Source organism: Chlorocebus sabaeus, chromosome 7, assembly GCF_047675955.1.
Source record: "Chlorocebus sabaeus isolate Y175 chromosome 7, mChlSab1.0.hap1, whole genome shotgun sequence".
NCBI lineage: Eukaryota > Metazoa > Chordata > Mammalia > Primates > Cercopithecidae > Chlorocebus > Chlorocebus sabaeus.
In genome coordinates this window covers 29,818,392-29,838,531 of record NC_132910.1, presented here as the reverse complement: position 1 = coordinate 29,838,531, position 20,140 = coordinate 29,818,392, and the positions used below count along the sequence as shown (strand labels likewise).

General features: G+C 40.5%; 1 protein-coding gene across 2 annotated transcripts in view; it reads right to left on the bottom strand.

The window, feature by feature from the left end:
* FRAS1 (Fraser extracellular matrix complex subunit 1) overlaps positions 1-20,140 on the bottom strand; it is a 461,113-nt gene that overhangs the window by 8,036 nt on the left and 432,937 nt on the right. For both annotated transcript variants that reach the window (XM_073017428.1, XM_073017427.1), the window contains exons 68-73: positions 19,942-20,049; positions 18,767-18,926; positions 14,883-14,999; positions 4,912-5,078; positions 2,319-2,524; positions 383-529 (exon numbers count right to left, since the gene is read on the bottom strand). In XM_073017428.1, coding sequence (XP_072873529.1) covers positions 383-529; positions 2,319-2,524; positions 4,912-5,078; positions 14,883-14,999; positions 18,767-18,926; positions 19,942-20,049 — 905 coding nt within the window. The remainder of the gene's footprint in view (positions 1-382; positions 530-2,318; positions 2,525-4,911; positions 5,079-14,882; positions 15,000-18,766; positions 18,927-19,941; positions 20,050-20,140) is intronic.

The window sequence follows — 20,140 nt, the reverse complement described above, 5'->3', positions numbered from 1 at the left end:
CTAAATTGCTGTATTGTATTATGATTTTGTTAAATGTTTTTCATATGTCTGTGAAAATCAGCTGGTCTAGCATAGAACCAAAAAGGGATGCAATATAAAAGAACTTAGGAAAAACTGGAGTGTCATATGCAGCCATGATGTGCACAGTGACAAGTGACGATATGCAAATTAAATAATTGTATCATTGTTTTGGTCTACTGGGGATACATGTGAAAATTTTGGGTGGGTGATAAGCTTAACAATAATAAGAAAAGATCTGCTAGCAAGAATGGCAGAATGATGAAGAATCCAGAGATGTTGCAGTTCTCCTCCTTTTTTTTTTTTTTTTTCAAACTTTAAAGTAGACTTGATCTTAAGCTTCTGTTCTTCTCACCAGACTCACCTTATAGAGTGCATCTACTTTTAGAGTAAATCCATCCACACCTGGCATGCTACTGACCACATGGAAATCAGGCAACTCAGAGGCAAAGTGAGCCTCAAAAGGCACATCATGGAAGTACTTATCAGTTACCTCTGGCTGATTGCGGTCCTAGGATTTCAGAAAAAAGAAAAGCAAGATTTAGAAAGATGGTTCCACTATATTGGTAGGTGGCAGTCACTGGGAAGAGAAAAGTACTCATCACTCCTGGCTTTAGGTTGGGTTGGGAGAGTGTGTGTTGCGAAGCCCTCTCCTTAAGTCAGTGGCTGCCTGATATGGTTTGGCTGTGTCCCCACCAAATCTCATCTTGAATTATAGTTCTCATAATCCGCATGTGTCATGGGAGGGACCCGGTGGGAAGTAATTGAATCATGGGGGCAGTTACCTCCATGTTGTTCTTGTGATAGTGAGTTCTCATGAGATCTGATGGTTTTTTAAGAGGCTTTTTCCCCTTTGCTCAGCAATTCTCCTTGCTGCCGCCATGTGAAGAAGGATGTATTTGCTTCCCCTTCCGCTATGATTGTAAGTTTCCTGAGGTCTCCCCAGCCATACTGAACTGTGAGTCAACGAAACCTCTTTCCTTTATAAATTATCCAGTTTCAGGCATGTCATTGTTAGCAGCGTGAGAACAGACTAATACACTACCTCCGGGAACCCACTGTCCTTTTCAAAAAGGACATGCAGTGGCTTTTGTGATCTCCAAATTCAAAAAGTGGGCTATTCTAGCCCAACAATTCTCAAGTTATTTGGTCTCAGGACCCTTTACACACTTAAAAATCAAGGACCCCAGAGAGTTTTTGTTTATGTGACTTACATCTATCAACATTTACTGTGTTAAAAATTAAACCTGAAAAAATTTTAAGTGTTTACTTCTTAATTCATTTTAAACTGACAAGAAACTCGTTACATGTTAAGTAAGATATTTTTTAGTGAAAATACCTAAATTCATTCCCTCCCCCAATAAAGAGAGCTGGCAATATTTTACATTTTTGTAATCTCAGGGAAAAAACTGGATTCTCATAACTGCTTCTGAATTCAATCAGTTGTGATGTGCAGTTTTGTCTAAAGTGTATGAAGAAAATCTGGCCTCAAAAAGCTATGCAGTTAATAGCTTTTTCAAATAATTACGGGTTTTTTTTTTTTTTTTTTTTGAGACAGGGTCTCGTTCTGTTGCCCAGGCTGTAGCGCAGTGGTGCAATCTTGGCTCACTGCATCCTTGACCTCCCAGGCTCAAGTGATTTCTCACCTCAGCCTCCCGAGTAGTTGTGACTACAAGTGCATGCCACCAAGCCCAGCTAATTTTCAAATCTCTTTTTGTAGATATGGGATCTCCTTATGGTTCTCAGGCTTGTCTCAAACTCCTAAGCTTAAGTGATTCTCCCACCTCAGCCTCCCAAAGTGTTGAGATTACAGGCATGAGCCACTTACACCCTGCCTCTTTTTTGATACTAAATCAAAACTTGGTGAGTGGTTATTTTTTAAAGATTCATTACAATGTGGAATCTGAAATTGTATTGATAAACTTTTTAAACTCTCTAAACTCATGAGGGAATAAGTATGAAAAAGAAAGCATCATCATCACATTATTTTGAAAGTAATTTTGAGTCTGTAGACTCCCTGAAAGAATATGGGGACACTCCAGGTCTCTGAACCACACTCTGAGAAACACTGGCCTAGAGTTTCCTCTTCCTAGAACGTCAATAGAAGCTTGTCTTGTTACCCACCATAACCACCACATATATACTAGTATTTAGCTGATCTGAAAGAAACAACAACACAAACATATATAGAGAGGAAACTATCAAGAGTGGGCTCTATCTACTTTAGGGAGAAGTCATAGCTGAGGAAATCTGCTCAAGTGTCTGCTCTTTCACACTAATAGTGAGAACACTTAGCATACCAACAGCAGGAATCTGTGTTTTAGGTGTTTGTTTGGCTGAATGCATCCATACTGGGGCCCTTCATTGTAGATTGTCCCCGTGGGATCAAAGAAAGGCACATAGCCATCCTTGCCCGTACAAAGATAGACTTTCTCCAGCTGAAGTTTGTAAGCAGAATTAAGGTTTTGTTCTGGATTCCAAAGTACTCGGCCATAAAGGATTTGACCTGAAAAGATTGAAAGGCATTAATTAGGTCAGACTTTAAGATGAAAGAAAAACAAATGTCAAAGGTTGAAAGGGTTAAACATGCTCCCTTAGAGTGAAAAGCACCTTTCTATGAAGAGCTCCATGATTCCATGTGCCCCTAAAATACTCATTTATTCATTTATTGCTTCTTTTTTGTTCTTTTCTTTTTCTCTCTGAGTTTTCTTGCTAGGGAACATTTATTGCTTCTTTTTTTTTTTTCCAATAAGCATTAATTAAGCATTTAAGGGAAACAAAGTATTCTGTTATGCATAGGGGATACCAAGGTGTGTGAGATGCAGTTGAGAGGGTGGAAACAAACATAAAGTGATTGATTAAAATAGCTCACATTTATCAAACTTATACTACTTGCCACGTACTATACCAAGTCCTCTCATGCAATAACTTATATAGTGCTCACAGTTTTGCAGATGAGAAACTTGGCACTGAGTGGGGCTAAGTGATTTTCTGAAGGTCACAAAGCAAGCAAATGGTGAGGGTGGGTTTCCAAGTCAAGGTACTATGCTCTCAAACCAAACCACCACAATACCCTATTAATCACCCAAATGCTATACTGTTACATTCTATAATAGAGGAAGGTATGTCATGTTAAGAGAGCACGAAACCAAGTACAGAAATCTGCCTAGGGAATGGTATGGAAGGATTTCAAGACAGTTGATATTTGAGCAGTATCCTGAAACACACGTAGGCATTTGTCAGACAGTGCATTTGGGGTGGGAGTGAGAGGCAGGAGAGAACATTCTAGGCAAAAAAAAAAAAAAAAAAAAAAGGTCCATGTACAAATTACTGAATGCTTCAAGGGTGTAAGTCCTGGTGTAGGCACTATTTCCTATGTGTTGGTTATGGCACCAAGCTCTTTACATGCAACTAACTTACTTAATCCTACCAAGAGCCCAAAATATAGCTTCAATTATTATTCCCATTTTAGTAACTTATTCAAGGTTTCACAGCAATGATTTGGCGGTAGGAGGATTTTGGAATTAGCACAAATCCAGCTAATTCCAAATGCTCATCCCAAACATTTACTATGTGGTGCTAAGTAAGTCAGTGTGACAAGAGTGGAGGATGTATAGAAGCTCTGGCAGGAGAGGCTCCTGGGGAGATAGACAAACCGTGCTGAGGAGGCTGGACTCAAATATGTAAGTAACAAGAAACACTGGAGGGTTTTAAGCAAAAACATAATAACACACTTGGGCCTTAGAAACATGGCGAATGGGTCAAGGACAAAGAGACTTCAGTCACAGAGACCTAGTAGGGGCTATTTTAATCCTCTAGTTAGAGATAGGCATCTAAAATATAGCTGTGAGGCAAGAGGATGAACTCAAGAAATGTCTAGGAATCAGATTCCACTCATCTTAATGATAGATGGGACGTGGGATGTAGGAAGGGGAAGTTGAGGATAACCCTGAGATTTTTGGTTGGGGCACACAGAGGATGGTGATGCAGTCAGTAGGGTAGCAGATGTGGGAGGACCATGCTTGGAAGGAGACAAGTGCAGTCTCAGGCATCTCTGGGTGTCTGAAAGACATGCTGCTTGGAGATCTTCGGTAGTTTCATATCTGCATGTGGAAACATAGAAATGAAGCTCGGAGAGATCCAGGATGAGGTCAAATTGAACGACCGCAGAACAGTAGGAGTACAAGAAGTTCAGGGTAAAGGGATGCCCCAAGCCATGGGGATGACCAGAGGCAGCACTCAGAGTAGGAATAGAATGAGCCAAGCATGGAACCTGGGGACACTAACACGGAAGGGGCAGAGGATGGAGACCAGGGACAGGAGAGTGAGAAGGAGTCATCTGAGAGGCAAGATGGTGTCAGGTGAAGCTGATGCAAAGGAAACCCAACAGGAAAAAAGTGCCAGAATGCATCGATTTGGTGTCATTGACAAGAGAAAGATAGGATAGAATCCAGCCTGCGGCAAACGGATGGAGAAGTGACCATGAAGTGAGTCATTTCCAGCAGAGAAAGCATGATGGAGAACACACATATTTGGCATTCCTTTGAGACTGGGAGGCAATGGGATTGGAGAGTTGAGAAAATAACTGACCCAGAGTTAGACAATGTGCTAGAATCTGATCGGAAACTCCAGTCTTCTTGCTACTCAGACCATTGCTTTTCCATGACATCACACTGCCAATCATTATAGTGCCAAGTGTGTGATTTGATTTTGAAACAGCATGAAATGGGCCTGTTCCTTGATTCTATCCTGGCTGTCCTGGAACCAACGCTGGGGGATCTTTACTGGGGAGCTGACTGAGAGCTTATGAGCAGAGATGCCAGTCCAGCAACTTACCAAAAACTTCTCACATCCAGGCAGAGCCTCCTTCTGCAGGTGGAGGAAGCAACTTACCTTTTGAAAAGGCTCCTTTGTAATCCATTTCTGCCAGTGACATATCAGATGTATTGGGATCCATTAGGAACACCTTCTCATTATTGCAGAGCTGAAATTCAGTGTTAAGTGAATACACAACTGGCACAGGGCGGTTGGTCTGCTGGAATGCAATGGGTATCAGGAATCTAAAGGCAAGGAGAAACAAGAGCTCTTTGAGAGCAGGGTCAGCGTTGCATATGTCATTTGAGTCACCCTCCCTTCCCCACCCTCCTCAGGATTGTACACAGAGATTTGTTGTGGGCACTAAATATTCACAGAATAAAGGGATATGTACGGTAAAAGGACTTTATTTGGTTGTTATTTCTTTTGAACAGAAATAATTAATCTTAAAAAATAATTAATTAGTCTTTAGACTCTTTGGTATCCTTTGCTTTTTTTGGCCCTTTCACTCTGGGTGCTCCCAGAATTGCTCTTTGACTTCTAAAGTGCTCCCTGCTTTGGAGCACAGCTAGATTTCTTCCCAGAGCTGCATGCTCTGAGGCTTTGACTCTTTCAACCTGATCAAAATTTTATTTATCCATGTCCCACTTTCGGGACTTGCTAAACGATACTCTCTTGCCTTGTTCTGTGCGCCTACCTCCCCAGCCATCTTCCTGAGCCCCTTCCTTCTGTGTCTCCTTCTGGCAGATAAGGGCTCCCCAAGGTTCAGTTCTGGGACCTTCTTGCCTTGCTCTGTGTGCCTAGCTCCCCAGCCTTCTTCCTGAGCCCTTTCCTTCTGTGTCAGGTAAGGGCTCCCCAAGGCTCAGTTCTGGGATCCTTATTGTTCTCCCTCAATAACTTCACCCAAGATGATCTCAGCCTTGTCACTGAGTGCATTTGCCATCTCAAAGGTAGTAATGCCAAATTTAACTATCTAATCCAGATTTCTCCTCTAAGCTCCAGAAACACATAGCTGGCTGTCAAATGGTAGCTCTACATGGCTGTCAGATAACCCAAACTCAGTATGCTCTTCCTTCTAGTGTTAGTATCTCAGCAAAAGGCAACAAAAGAGGTGCCAGCCCCTTAACTGGTCTCCCTAGAGTCACTATTAGTTCCCTCTAGACTATTCTACATGTGTCAGTGGATGAGCCAGTGTCATTTTCGAAAACTCAAATTTGCTTAATATCCCTCAGTGGTTTCCCACATCCCTTAGAGGGAAGTATGACCTATAAAGCTCTGGCCTCTACCTATTTCTCCAGCCTCATCTCCTGCTACTCTTCCCCTTCCCTCCCTTTCTGGGATCTAGCCAGACTGGCCTTCTTTCAGTCTCCTGACCAGCTCTCTACTCCATGATCTCTAGTGCCTCAGGGCTGATTTATTCAGCAAATATTCACTCAGTATATATTATATAATAGGCATTGTTCTAGTAATAGGAATTCATCTGTGGACAAAACAGAAAAATATGATCTCAGGATTCTAAGGAAGATAGTAAGCAAAATAAATAAAAAATAATATAGCATGCCAAAAGGTAACAGGTGATAAGGAGAAAAATCAGAGAAAGGGTAATGCTAGAAGGAGGTTCAGGTGGAAATTCTAAACAATATGGTCATGGGTGTAAATTGGTGCAGTCTTTATGTAAAACAGTATGGAGCATCCTCAAAAAATTAAAAATAGAACTATGACATGACCCAGCAATCCTTATTCCTGGTATATACCCACACAAGGGGAAATCAGCATCTTGTAGAGATATCTGCACTCCTATGTTCATTGTAATATTATTCACAATAGTTAAGATTTGGAAACAACCAGTATCCATCAATGGATTAATCAATAAAGAAAATGTGGTGTATTTTCTTTACTGCGGTGTGAAATAGTCAGTCTTAAAAAAATAAGGACATCCTGCCATTTGTGACAACATGGATGAACCTAGAGAACATTATACTATGTGAAATAAGGCAGACACAGAAAAATACTGCACAATTTCACTTATACATGGAATCAAAAAAGCTGGATTCAGGCAGGAGCAAAAAATTCCAAAAGCCAGATACATAGAAACAAAGAGAACAGTGGTTACTAGGGGTGACGAGGATGGGGATATGGGGAAATGTAAGTCAAAAGGTACAAAGTTGCAATAATATTATGTACTGGACATTTCCTAAGAGAGTAGATTTCAGATACTCTTGTACACACACACACGTGCATGCAGGTAACTATGTGAGGAGATGGGTATGTTAAGTTTTTTGACTGTAGTAATCATTTCACTATGCGTATCAAAACACAATGTTTTACACCTTAAATATATACCATAAAGAGAGAGAAAGGAAGAAACTCAGTTATGGAAGGCCTTAGTGAGAGGAAAACACCCAAAGGCTTGAAGCAGGCAATGGAGTAAGACATGTGGCTATGTGGAGAGGAAGCCCTCCAGGAAGAGGAAATGGCAAAGACAAAAGGTCTGGGGTAAGAGTGTGCACAGTACATTAGAGGAACGGCCAGTTGGCCAGGGTGGCTGGAGAACAGTGAGGGAGATAAGATCAGAGAGGTAACTTGGGACCAGATCCCATAAAGCCTTACCTGTACAGTCAGGACTTTAGGGTTTATTTAAACTGTGGAGTGTTTTGAAAAAGTGAGTGGGGTTTGCTGTGTTAAGAAGAGACTGCAGGGTGGCTGCAGGGGACTTTGTTAAGAGGCTATTTCAATAATTTAGACAAGTGATGATAATGGTTCTGACCAGGGCTTTTGTCAGGTGGGCAGTGAAAATAATTGGATTTTTAATATATTTTAAAGGGGAGGCCTAAAATCCTAGATGACAGTGCCAGAATAAGAGAAGTTTCAAGGATATTGTTAACATTTGGGTGTAAGTACCTAGAACAGAGAGGCTAACAAAGTTTTTCTGTAAACAGCCAGATAGTAAATAGCTTAGACTTTGTCGGCCACGTGGAGTACATGCACAGATACATGCTGGTAGGTCTGATGCACAGATATAAGTATGATGATAGACGCTTGCATAAGTTCTCTTCTGATTTCCTCTGTTTCCTCACTCCAACAGGACAGAAAGATCACCAGTTGAAGGTGACAACAGGGGAGAAGCATCAAGTTTGTGGGAAGAAATGAAATAGGCAAGAGGAAGAAAAGGCGTACGATAAAATACAACAGCCCTTCATGCTAATTTGGTGAAACATATGTCAAAATAATAAGAGCCACCTGTGGCAAACCCATAGCCAATATGATACTGAATGGGCAAAAGCTGGAAGCATTCCCTTTGAAAACCAGCACAAGACAAGGATGCCACCTCTCACCACTCCTATTCAACAGAGTATTGGAAGTTCTGGCCAGGGCAATCAGGCAAGGGAAAGAAATAAAGGGTATTCAAATAGGAAGAGGGGAAATCAAATTGTCTCTGTTTGCAGATGACATGATTGTATATTTAGAAAACCTCACAATCTCAGCACAAAATCTCCTTAAGCTGATAAGCAACTTCTGCAAAGTCTCAGGATACAAAATCAGTGTGCAAAAGTCACAAGCATTCTTATACACCAATAATAGACAAACAGAGAGCCAAATCATCAGTGAACTCCCATTCACAACTGCTACAAAGAGAATAAAATACCTAGGAATCCAACTTACAAGGGATGTGAAGGACCCCTTTAAGGAGAACTACAAACCACTGCTCAAGGAACACCAACAAATGGAAAAATATTCCATGCTCATGGATAGGAAGAATCAATATTGTGAAAATGGCCATAGTGCCCAAAGTAATTTACAGATTCAATACTCTTCCCATCAAGCTACAACTGACTTTCTTCACAGAATTAGAAAAAAACTACTTTAAATTTCATATGGAACCATAAAAGAGCCCGTATAGTCAAGAAAATCCTACGCAAAAAGAACAAAGTTGGAGGCATCACGCTACCTGACTTGAAACTATACTACAAGGCTACAGTAACTGAAACAGCATAGTACTGGTACCAAAACAGATATATAGACCAATGGAACAGAGCAAAGGCCTCAGAAATAACACCACACATCTACAACCATCTGATCTTTGACAAACTTGACAAAAACAAGCAATGGATTCTTTATTTAATAAATAGTGTTGGGAAAACTGGCTAGCCATATGCAGAAAACTGAAACTGGACCACTTCCTTACTTACACCTTATACAAAAATTAACTTAAGATGGATTAAACACTTAAACGTAAGACCTAAAACCATAAAAACCCTAGAAGAAAACCTAGGCAATACCATTCAGGACACAGGCATGGGCAAGGACTTCATGACTAAAACACCAGAAGTAATGACAACAAAAGTCAAAATTGACAAGTGAGATCTAACTAAAGACCTTCTGCACAGCAAAATAAACTATCATGAGAGTGAACAAGCAATCTGTAGAATGGGAGAAAATGTTTGCAATCTATCCATCTGACAAAGGGCTAATATCCAGAATCTACAAGGAACTTAAAGAAATTTACAAGAAAAAAACAAACAACCCCATCAAAAAGCGGGCAAAGGATATGAACAGACACGTCTCAAAAGAAAACATTTATGTGGCCAACAAACTTATGAGAGAAAGCTCATCATCACTGGTCATTAGAGAAATGCAAATCAAAACCACAATGAGATACCATTTTGCGCCAGTTAGAATGGTGATCATTAAAAAGTCAGGAAATAACAGATGCTGGAGAGGATGTGGAGAAACGGGAATGCTTTTACACTGATGGTGGGAGTGTCAATTAGTTCAACCATTGTGGAAGACAGTATGGTGATTCCCAAGGATCTAGAACCAGAAATACCATTTGACCCAGCAATCCCATTATGGGGTATATACTCAAAGGATTATAAATCATTCTACTAGAAAGACACATGCACACGTATGTTTATTGCAGCACTAATCACAACAGCAAAGACTTGGAAGCAACCCAAATGCCCATCAATGATAGACTGGATAAAGAAACTGTGGCACGTATACATCATGGAATGCATCCATAAAAACGGATGAGTTCATGCCCTTTGCAGGGACATGGATGAAGCTGGAAACCATCATTCTCAGCAAACTAACACAGGAACAGAAAACTAAACACCGCATCTTCTCTCTCATAAGTGGGAGTTGAACAATGAGAACACATGGACACAGGGAGGGAGACATCACACACTGGGGCCTGTCAGGAGGTGGGGTGTTAGGGGAGGGGTAGCTTTAGGAGAAATACCTAATGTAGATGACGGGTTGAGGGGTGCAGCAAACCACCATGGCACATGTATACCTATGTAAGAAACCTGAATGTTCTGCACATATATCCCAGAACTTAAAGTATAATAATTTTTTTCTTTTTAAAAACAGCATACAAACATAGGTGAGAGGAATGAGATAATGTATGAATGAGGGAACCACTGTATTACACTTTTCTTGGAAGTCCTAAGGACCAATTTGAGATGAGTGATAATGAATTCTACAGCTTTCTGGCCTTGGCATTCCTAGACACACTGCCAGAACACCCTCTCCTTTTTCCTCTCCTCCTTAGGTTTCAACTGAATCACCGCTTTCTCTAGAAAGCTTTCCCTTTTTCTCTTACCTCCAAGGATAGTTAGGTCCCTTGTCATCTCTTCCTGTTACACTTTGTGCTTTTCTCTCGCAGTGTTTAGCACGGTCTGAAATTTTATTTAAATGTGTGACTGACTGATTGAAGTCCGCTTTACCCACTGCAGATTCCATGGTCCAACTCACCATTGCCTACCCAGTGCTAGTCAAGCTCCTGACACATATATATGTCAAAGAATGGTGAATGAGTGACATTTTGATTTTTTACCCTTGCAACAGAGTCCATCTGCCCATTCCCTACTTTCTGTTGAAGGTACCCCAGTGGTAGATTTGAAAGGGTTGGGCTGTTGGAAGAACTTGGAGACCTCATAACCCTGTTTCAACAGCTTTGAGATAACCATGAGCTGTATCACATGCTCATTTTCCTGACTCAGGGAAACAGATTTTTCTTGTTGATGCTGATATTACTAGAATCCATCATAGTGCCAGGCACATGAGAAAACATTACAGGAATAAATAATGAACATGAGATTATTTTATTATTTATAAGGTTAAAATATATGACAGGCCTCCCCAAAATAGTCACAATATGAGACACAATTATTTTGTATTAAGTCCAATTTCCCTGTATCAGTCTTGATTTTGTATGTGTGTTGTAATTCTATTGCATCCATATGGAGCCATATAGGGGATCCAAGGTTAGGCCTGGGGGAAAGTCACCCTGGGAATACTGGGGCATCTGCAAGTAATAATCTCCCTGATGTAAGGCAAGGACCCCCAACTCTGAAGCCTCAGTATCCTCAGCAACATTCTTCCTCTGCCACCTCCCACATTTATGCCACACAGGGCCTGAGGACAGCATTGGTGTCCTCCTTGATCCCTTTAGCCAGTTTCAAGTCATTGTTCCTCTCTCCCTTTAAAAAATCCAGAACCTACCCTGGAGAAACTCTTCTTATACATGTGTACCAAGAGATATATATAAGAATTTTCTTTATAATAGAAAGTCAAAGGGAGTGGTTAAATACATCGTGGAATTTTCCTACAATGAATACCTTAATGCAGTGAGCAACAAACTACAGCTACATGAATCAATACAAATGAATCAACAGATGATTCACTGAGTTAAAAAAAAGAGTAGCAGAGAGAATTCATGCAGTATGAAACTTACAGTAGTTCCCTTCTCATCCATGGGTTTGCTTTCCTCAGTTTCAGTTACCCAAGGCCTACCATAGTCCAAAAACATTAAACAAAAAAATTCCAGAAATAAACAATTCATAAGTTTTAAATCATGCACCATTTTTACTAGCATGATGGAATCTTGTGCTTTTCTGCTCCATCCTGCCTGGAACACGAATCGTCCCTTTGTTCAGCATCTCCACATTGTATATGCTACCCACCTGTTAGTCACTTAGTAGCTGTCTTGGTTAGCAGACTGAAAAAACATTGCATATACAGTGTTTGCTATTATGTGTGGTTTCAGGCATCCACTGGGGCTCTTGGAACATATACTCCAATGATAAGGGGGTACTATTGTCTAGAGTTCAAAAACTTGCAAAACCATGTAGAAGTATACATGAGGTATAAACATAAACCAAACCAATGAATAATAAATACAAATATCAGGTTAATGGTGACCCTAGTAGGGAAGAGAGAGGGAGTATGATTGGATAGGGGCATTGAGGGTATTGAAGGAGTACTGTAATGTTCTGTTTCTTGAGTTTCTTAAGGTGGGTGGTGGATCTGCTATATGATATATATATAGTCTTCTGAGTATCTGAAATATTGCATAATTTTTAAAAATTTAAATGAATTAAAATTCTCCAGCATATCCCATCAGATTATTTTCCCATTGTTCTTTCTTACTGCAGCCAACTACCATTTTTCTGGTCACCTTCCTTCCTTCATTTGGCTAACTATGGTGCTTCCTGGCATTGTTACTGCCATGAATCTTTGGGACTTAAACATCCACTCAGATGAACTACCGACTACCCAAGACTCCCAGTTCCTTGACTCCCTCACCTCCAAACAGCTTGTTCACTACCCTGCTACAGCTACCTACTCTTCATAGTCCCATTATGCACCAGCGCCAAAAATCTCATTTCCAACACCTCGCTCTCTACCACCTTATGTCTTTCCAGCTCCTCTCTTCTTTTCCTCCTACTCCTTAATTGTTCAACCACACCAGGACCTCCCAACCACATTAGCAGAATGTACAGGAAAGGGAGCATGTGCACTCTTATGGTGGGAATGGACATACATAGTTACATGTTCACAAACACGCTGGAAGACAATTCAGCAGTTTCTTAAAAGTTAAACATACATCTGTCATATGATCCAGTCACTCCATTTTTAGGTATTTACATAAGAAAACAGAAAGCACATGTTTATATAAAGTTCATACATACAGGTTCATAGAAGCTTTATTTATCGTAGCCCCAAACTGGACACAACTGAAATGTTCATCAGTTGATCACTGATAAACAAACTGTAGTATATCCATACCGGGAAGTACAACCCAGCAATAACAGGAACAAATACTGATACACCCAACACAGATGAGTCAAAATAATCATGGTGAGTGAGATGAGCCAGAGAGAGAGAATTCACACTGTATGATGTCATTTATAAAAAACTCTAGAAAATGCAAACTCATCTATAGTGGCAGAAAACAGATCGTGGTTATCTGCAGAAAGGGAAGGGATGATGCGAGGGAGGAACTACAAAGGCGCACGAGGAATCTTTTTGGAAATGGATATGTTCCCTATCTTGTCACTATCTTGACTGTGGTGATACAAGTGTATACACAGGTAAGAATTTATCGAATTGTATAGTTTAAATATGTACAGTTTTATGTCGATAATATGACAATTTAAAGGCAGTTCCACACTGCCTGATCTGTGGCTAGCTGTAACCCTCTAGTATATTTACTCTTTTCCACTGTATGAGATGGCCCTGTTTCTTTGCCCCTCTCTTCTCAAACCTCGACATTCTTCACTTTCAGCAGATGTAGGGCTTTTCATTTCACAGGAAGAATAGTTTCAATCAGATATCCACGTTGTCATCTTTACCGTCCCAGTCTCCCAATTCTCCTCTCAACTGCTTCCTTTGATTCTCTGCCTGCCTCTTCAGTGGATGAACTCTCTGTGCTTCCAGCTATGGCCAGCCCTTCCCTCATGCCCTGGATCTACTCCCCTGCTCTACTCAAGGACCCGGCTCTGCAAGCTTTCCCTCTATCCCCTGCATCATCACATTTCCCCTCAACTGGATTATTCCCACCAGCATACAAGTATCCCGAAATAAAGCAAATAAAACCTGCTGTTTATTTGACTCCTCATCTGTTTCGAGTTATTGCCCCTTTGCTCTGGCATCCTCTATAGAAACTCCGCAAGCACTGTTTATCCCTGCTGTCTCTACTTTCTCACCTCTCTCTCAAGCTCACCCCAATTAGGCTTGTATCCCCTTTGGTCCACCAAACCTGCTCTTGGCGGAGTCCACCAATGACCTCAGTACTGCCAAATCCAATAGCCAATTCTCAGTCTTTTATTTAAAAGCCACATATAGTCTTCTCTTAATGTTAATGTCAGATTCTGTCTTGGGCATTTTATCTCAGCAATGTTTTCTCTATACTTTGCACAGCTCCTAGAAAGGTGACTCTAGACTATAAACTGCCTGAGAGCACAGATTACTTTCAATCCTCTGCTCTGGTGTAGTGCTATCACTTCAACACCTCGACCACAGCAAAACACATGAGAAGAACTGAATAAATATGAATGAATGAATGAATGAATGAATGAATGAATGAATATACAGCACAACACAGTCTCAGGTCTGAGGTGAATATGGGCTGATGTACGGTTGAGTATCATTATTCATGATTGTTATGCTCTATACAGTCTCCACAAACAATGAATTAGTGGATATTGAGCCATAGCTACTAGAAGAAATATAGGGGTAGGTTCCTATGAGCCTCTGTTCACAACATTTATATCAACCAATTAACATATAACCTTGTTTTATGTCTGTTTCTGTGTAAAGACCCCTTATTTAATATATATTGCTGATTCATTTATATCAAACTCATGGTTATCATAAGGCACATTACAACCTTCTGATGCTTAGAAATACTAGAAAGTACTTCGGCATTATACTTGGGAGCCATTCTAAATGTAGAAATCATCAACAAAAGGCACAAAAATGCAAAAACCACGGCACTAAATAGACCGTGCACAGGACGCTTGTTTGCAGCATGAGAGCCACAACAAGAAGGCAGAGTATCACCAGCTGGGGATACGTGTGTTTGACCTCAGCTGGGGATGTGTGTGTTAAGTGATTCAAATGTTTGGCCACTCTGCTGTGCATGTCCATGAATGACTATGAAAGCACCATATTGATTTGGGGGTTACAAATAAATTTTAGTGAGTAGGAGAATTCACAAATAAGGAATCAACAAATAATGAGGATTGACTATATTTTCCTACCTTTCCGGGGCATGTGCAGTGCAGGCCAAAGGCTTCTCTCCTGGGTCAACCCATGGCTGTGTGGGCTGCACTGTGCAAGGGATCAGGTAGATGGTGTACTCTCCCGAGTAGTCCTTCCTGGAAACATGCAGAGCAGACTGTGATCATAGGGAACAACTGATAGGTTGCTGGCTTACCCAGAAAGACATGGCCTTCACTAAACAGTTTTCAGGTGGTATTTGTGTCCAGCATCTAAGAACCTTACAAGTCTGCAAACACCATTTTTGGGAACTCATCTCCAATTATCCTAACCTTCAGAGTATTATCCAGAGGTGTTAAATAGAGCTACTTTCAAGTATTCAGGTCCTTCTCATGAGGAAAGCTAAGAAAGGCACACTACATATGAAAACGTAGAAGGCTCAGGTGATGACAGAACAGAATTGGTCATTTCCTCTGGATTTCATGAGACTTGTTTGACAATTTCTGTTTAGTGTTTCTTGTTGACAGATACCCTATTCAATGCATTCCCAAATGGAAAGGCTTTTATTTCTGAAGACGTGACAGTGTCAGGTGCTACTGTGACACAGGAGGAAGCAAATGCCTCAGGATTCCAGGACACCACTCCAGAGCATACGGAAGCAGCACCCTGCAGAACGCCCCTGCACTCGTTTCACTCACACTCAATTTGGAGGTTCCCCTTTCAAACTCTATAGCCTCATCCCTTTATAAAGTCGAAGAATAAGATCACTTCTCATTAGAGACCACTCATGGGGACTTGGGGACTTCCCTGTTTATGGGGAGCCCAGGATTCTCCAGTTCATGACTCTGTAAGCAGGAAGCCTTTGGACCTCTCTCCTACTTCATCTCCCACACTTCTCACTGGGTGGCAGCTCCAACCCTGTCAGGTGGCCTGGAAGGCAGCCAAGCATTCAGAAGCTTCAGGAACCTTCTTCAAGGGCCTTGGGAGTCTGTCATCCATTGAATGGAGAGTGCAGGGCTGTAAATCTTCATTATAACTGTTTGTGAGGGATCTGTGAACAGTTCTCATAAATATTGTGCTTGTTTTGACCATTTTGGGATACTTATCTATTTATTAGTAAAGTAACAGCAAAGATTTGGTTAAAAACAATAATAAAACTTTTATGTCACATTCTGGGGTCAGTGTAGTGGACTGGCACAGGCTGGAAACTGGGAACCAGTAGAACTTTAGCTTGCCTCTGCCATGGCTGTATGATTTTAACAAACCATGCAGACTTTCAGGGCGTAAGCTCCTTCTACTCTCCTTTCTTTCTCTGCTGTTTACTCTCCTATTTTCTAAGCGCCTTCCTAATCTAAAAGTCTGTATGTCTGCAGTTTTCCATCAAATCTTGGATTAGTAGGAAATGAGACTTTGTATACCATATTTAAATTACATAGAAACTGACATCTATAATGTGGATAGTAACGCTTCATTAATACAAATATTCGAATAGGCGGAACAATCCATGCCTGGCTAGATCGTGTCTAGCTCTACTCAAACCCTGTAGGGGCTCTCCTTGCACTAGAGAGTAGAAGCCAGAGGCCGAACACTGGTTTACAGGGCCCCACCCCGTGATCCTACCCCCACTCCTTACTTCTTTAGCATTATTGTCTATTACTCTCTTCCCTGCTCACTCCATGCCAGCCATATGGGCATCCTTGTTCTCCAAGCATGCCCAAATGTTGCCATTTTAGGAACTTTACCAGGAACCTGTTCCCCATGTTTCTGCATAGCCAACTGCCTCACCTCCTTCAAGTCTTTGCTCAAATAAAGTCTACTGGGAACATTCTACTTAAAATTATAATGTCTCCCCATTCCCGCTTCCCCTTACCCTGCTCCATACCTTTCATTTTCCCATAGTGCATATCACCTTCTGACATATATTATACTTTGCTTATTGTGTCTACTGCTTTGTGTCTCCTTACTTTAAGTCCTATACTTAGGGATCTTTATTTTGTTTACCAATATATTCAAGGTACCTGGAACCTTCTCTGACACACAGTAAACATTCCATAAATACTTGTTGAACAAACAAATGCAAGACAAATAGCATAGCCTCCCAAGCCTTCGGTCCTACTTTTCCCCATTCCTGAATACTACTTAGGTCCATTTCCTCACTATCCCTTCAAACATGCCAAACACAGTCTTAGGTACATATCTTTAATCCTGCAGCTCTTTTCATCTCGTAACTAGAATCTAAGCATTTCCCATAGCACAACATGGACCATAAGTTGTCTCACCTCTTTCAGGAATCCTTATACAACTTCCCAGCCTCCGGCTCTTTCTTCCCTGAACAACTATGGTCTTCATATTACCCTGTATCTCACACAGTGTGCTTAGCATGGAGTGCTTGGTGGGGTTCTTCATTTTGTCATTTATCTATGCATTTTGTCTCTTCACCTCAAAGGTAAGCTCCTAAAAGGTGCTTGCTCAGAACCTACCACATGCTAAAATCTGTGGTTCTGGGGATTTAAGATGAATCATATGTGCCTTCTACTCTGGAGAAGCTCACAATCCAGTGAAAATCTGGGACCAGCAGATAGACCATCATAAGATAATGAGCTGTGTTATAGCAGAAGCTGCAACAGAGTAGGAACCAGGAGGAGGGAGCTGCTAGTACCGTATGGGAAGTCAGGGAAGTTGCCACAAATGGGTCAGTATTTGAGCTGGGCTCAGTCTCAGAGGAGTTAGTTATACAAGGTGAAAACAGGAAGAAGGGCTAAGGGAATTGCAAAAGCATGGAGGTATGGATGGGCTGGTGGGTTCAGGGATTGATGAGATACCTAATGTGGCTAAAAGCCTGGGTTTGAGATGAAACTAGAGGGAGGCTGGGCCTTGGATGCTGCAGAAGGAGGGTGGGCTTCATTCAAGTGGCAATGAAGATGTCAGCAGAGTACTTAAAGGAGGACAGTTTCCCTGTCTGTAAACTGGGACAAAGTACATGAAACACAGTCCTTGAAAGTTATTATATATCAATTTCAAAAGAATCACTATATAATAAAATATCTGATATAAGATCAAAAATTTTAAGTTAAGAAAATTTTTTTTTGAAAATGTTTCTCAAGACAATTTGAAGTAAGATTTTAATGCTAAATATGGCTCTTACTCTCATTATCTACAAAATGGGGATAATATATTTATGAGAGATTCCTGGTTGCCCACTTATCCTTTTTATAGTGGTTTTAATTTTGTTTTTTTTCCATTCTTCCCTTTTCTAGATGGGGATATTTTACTATTTGTTAAATTCCTATTCTATCTCTATACTGGGTGTGCGAGAGGAATAAATCTTGTAAAAGACACATGGACTTAATCAGAGATACTATATTTTGTACAGGTTGTTGTAATTGAAATGAAATTTATTTATTCAATAAAGGTTTTAGTTAGACACATTTCCTGACTTCCCTTCTAGGCAGGTGTGCCACGTGACTAAGTTCCCCACCATAAGATGTAGGTGGAAGTGATGTGTGCCCCTTCTGGTCTCACTCTTGGAGTAAGTGTGAGCACTTCTTATTTACATATCAGAAGTTGATCTGAGCAAGATTTGTTTCTTTCTTTATTTGCTAGAGTGGCATTTCTTTTAATTAATTCATTAATTTTTTTTTTTTTTAAGAGACAGGATCGCTTTCTGTTGCCCAGGCTGGAGTGCAGTGGCTATTTGCAGGTGCGATCATGGCTCACTGCAACTTCGCACTCCTGAGCTCAAGCGATCCTCCTGAGTAGCTGGGCTACCAGCTAGCACCACCACTCCCAGCTGAGGTTTATTTCTATCAATTCCCCTTTTAAAATAAAAGTCTAGCCTTCAGATAAAAACACTATTTCTCAAGCTCCTGAAAGAAATGGAAAGCCACTCAGCTCTACCCATGGAGGTCTCCATCACCGTATTTACCTGTTATAAGAGCTTGTGGCTCTCCAGAGTTGATGTGGAGAATCAAAAGTCTGAGCACTCCATAACAGCTGCAAGTCAAATTCAATTCCTCCTAGGTGGTCTGGAGTCAATATGAAAGATTTCACATCCGGGAGAGTGTGGTGCTCCATCACAAACTGTCCTATTTGAAGGGGAAACATGCACTTATCGTACTTGTTGTAGAGCTTGAGTTTTATTGTACTTGTGGTAGAGTCCCACAAAAGCCTGAGAACTGAATTAATGTTCTTCTCTCAAACAACTAAGGTTAGCCCATTTTACCCCTTAGAATACATTCCACACTGGTGGGGATAGCATGGCATCTCAACCCAGCCCATTGTTCTACTTGTGATGGTCATCATAGTCATATGTATTTATTTATAAACAATAGAAATAATCCTTGTGGAAATGGTGCTAATCAGCATATTCACAGTAATAGGGGTCTTTATGTGACAATGAACACTCAATATACATAGCTTTAAATTCTAACCAACATGTTTCTTGGAGGTAGAAAGGTCTCGTAGTTTATAAATAGAAATTTCAGCATCAGATAAAAGTCACATTTAGGGCCATTCAAGTCCTTTGTAGAAGAGGATAATTATAAACATCATTAAAAGGGTAAATGTTATCAGCAAGATACCTCCACTCTTTAAAACTGCACTGAAATAGTGTCGCGAATAAATAAAAGTAAGGGGAATATTTTAGATTAAAAGAAACTAAAGCAATATAACAATCAAAATATAACATATGAATCATAACTGAAACTTCTTTCTTTTCATGTAAGCAGTTATAAAATAAACAAATATAAAAATAAGTGGAAAAGATGTTTGTGGAACAATAAAGGAAATATGAATAGAGACTGGATATTATTGAATCAATGCTAAATATCTTAGAAGTGATCATGATGTTGTGACTGTATAAGAGAATGTCCTTGTTCTTAGGAGATGTCAACTGAAGTATTTTGGATAACTAGACACGAAGTCTGCAACTTGTTTCTGAATGGTGTGACAAAAAAAGGTATGTATGTGTGTATGTGCACATGGATATATAGCAAAATGTTAATCATTGTTGACTGTTTTTTATTGTTCTATTCTTTCGACTTTCTGTATGTGTGAAATGTTTCTTAATAAAAAGTTGGGAAAAAATGGCATTGATATTACCTCTGAATTTGGCATGGGTCTTGAATTCAATGACAAGACGGCCATCCTCTCGAATATAGATTCTTATTATCTGAAGCCTTGCAGAGAGCACACTGTCTGTCTGGATTCCTGGGCAGGAAAGCAGACAGAAAATGTTAGGGCATGGAAAATTCCTCCCTGACAGCAACCACGTATAAGTTATCCCAAGGACACCTCCAGG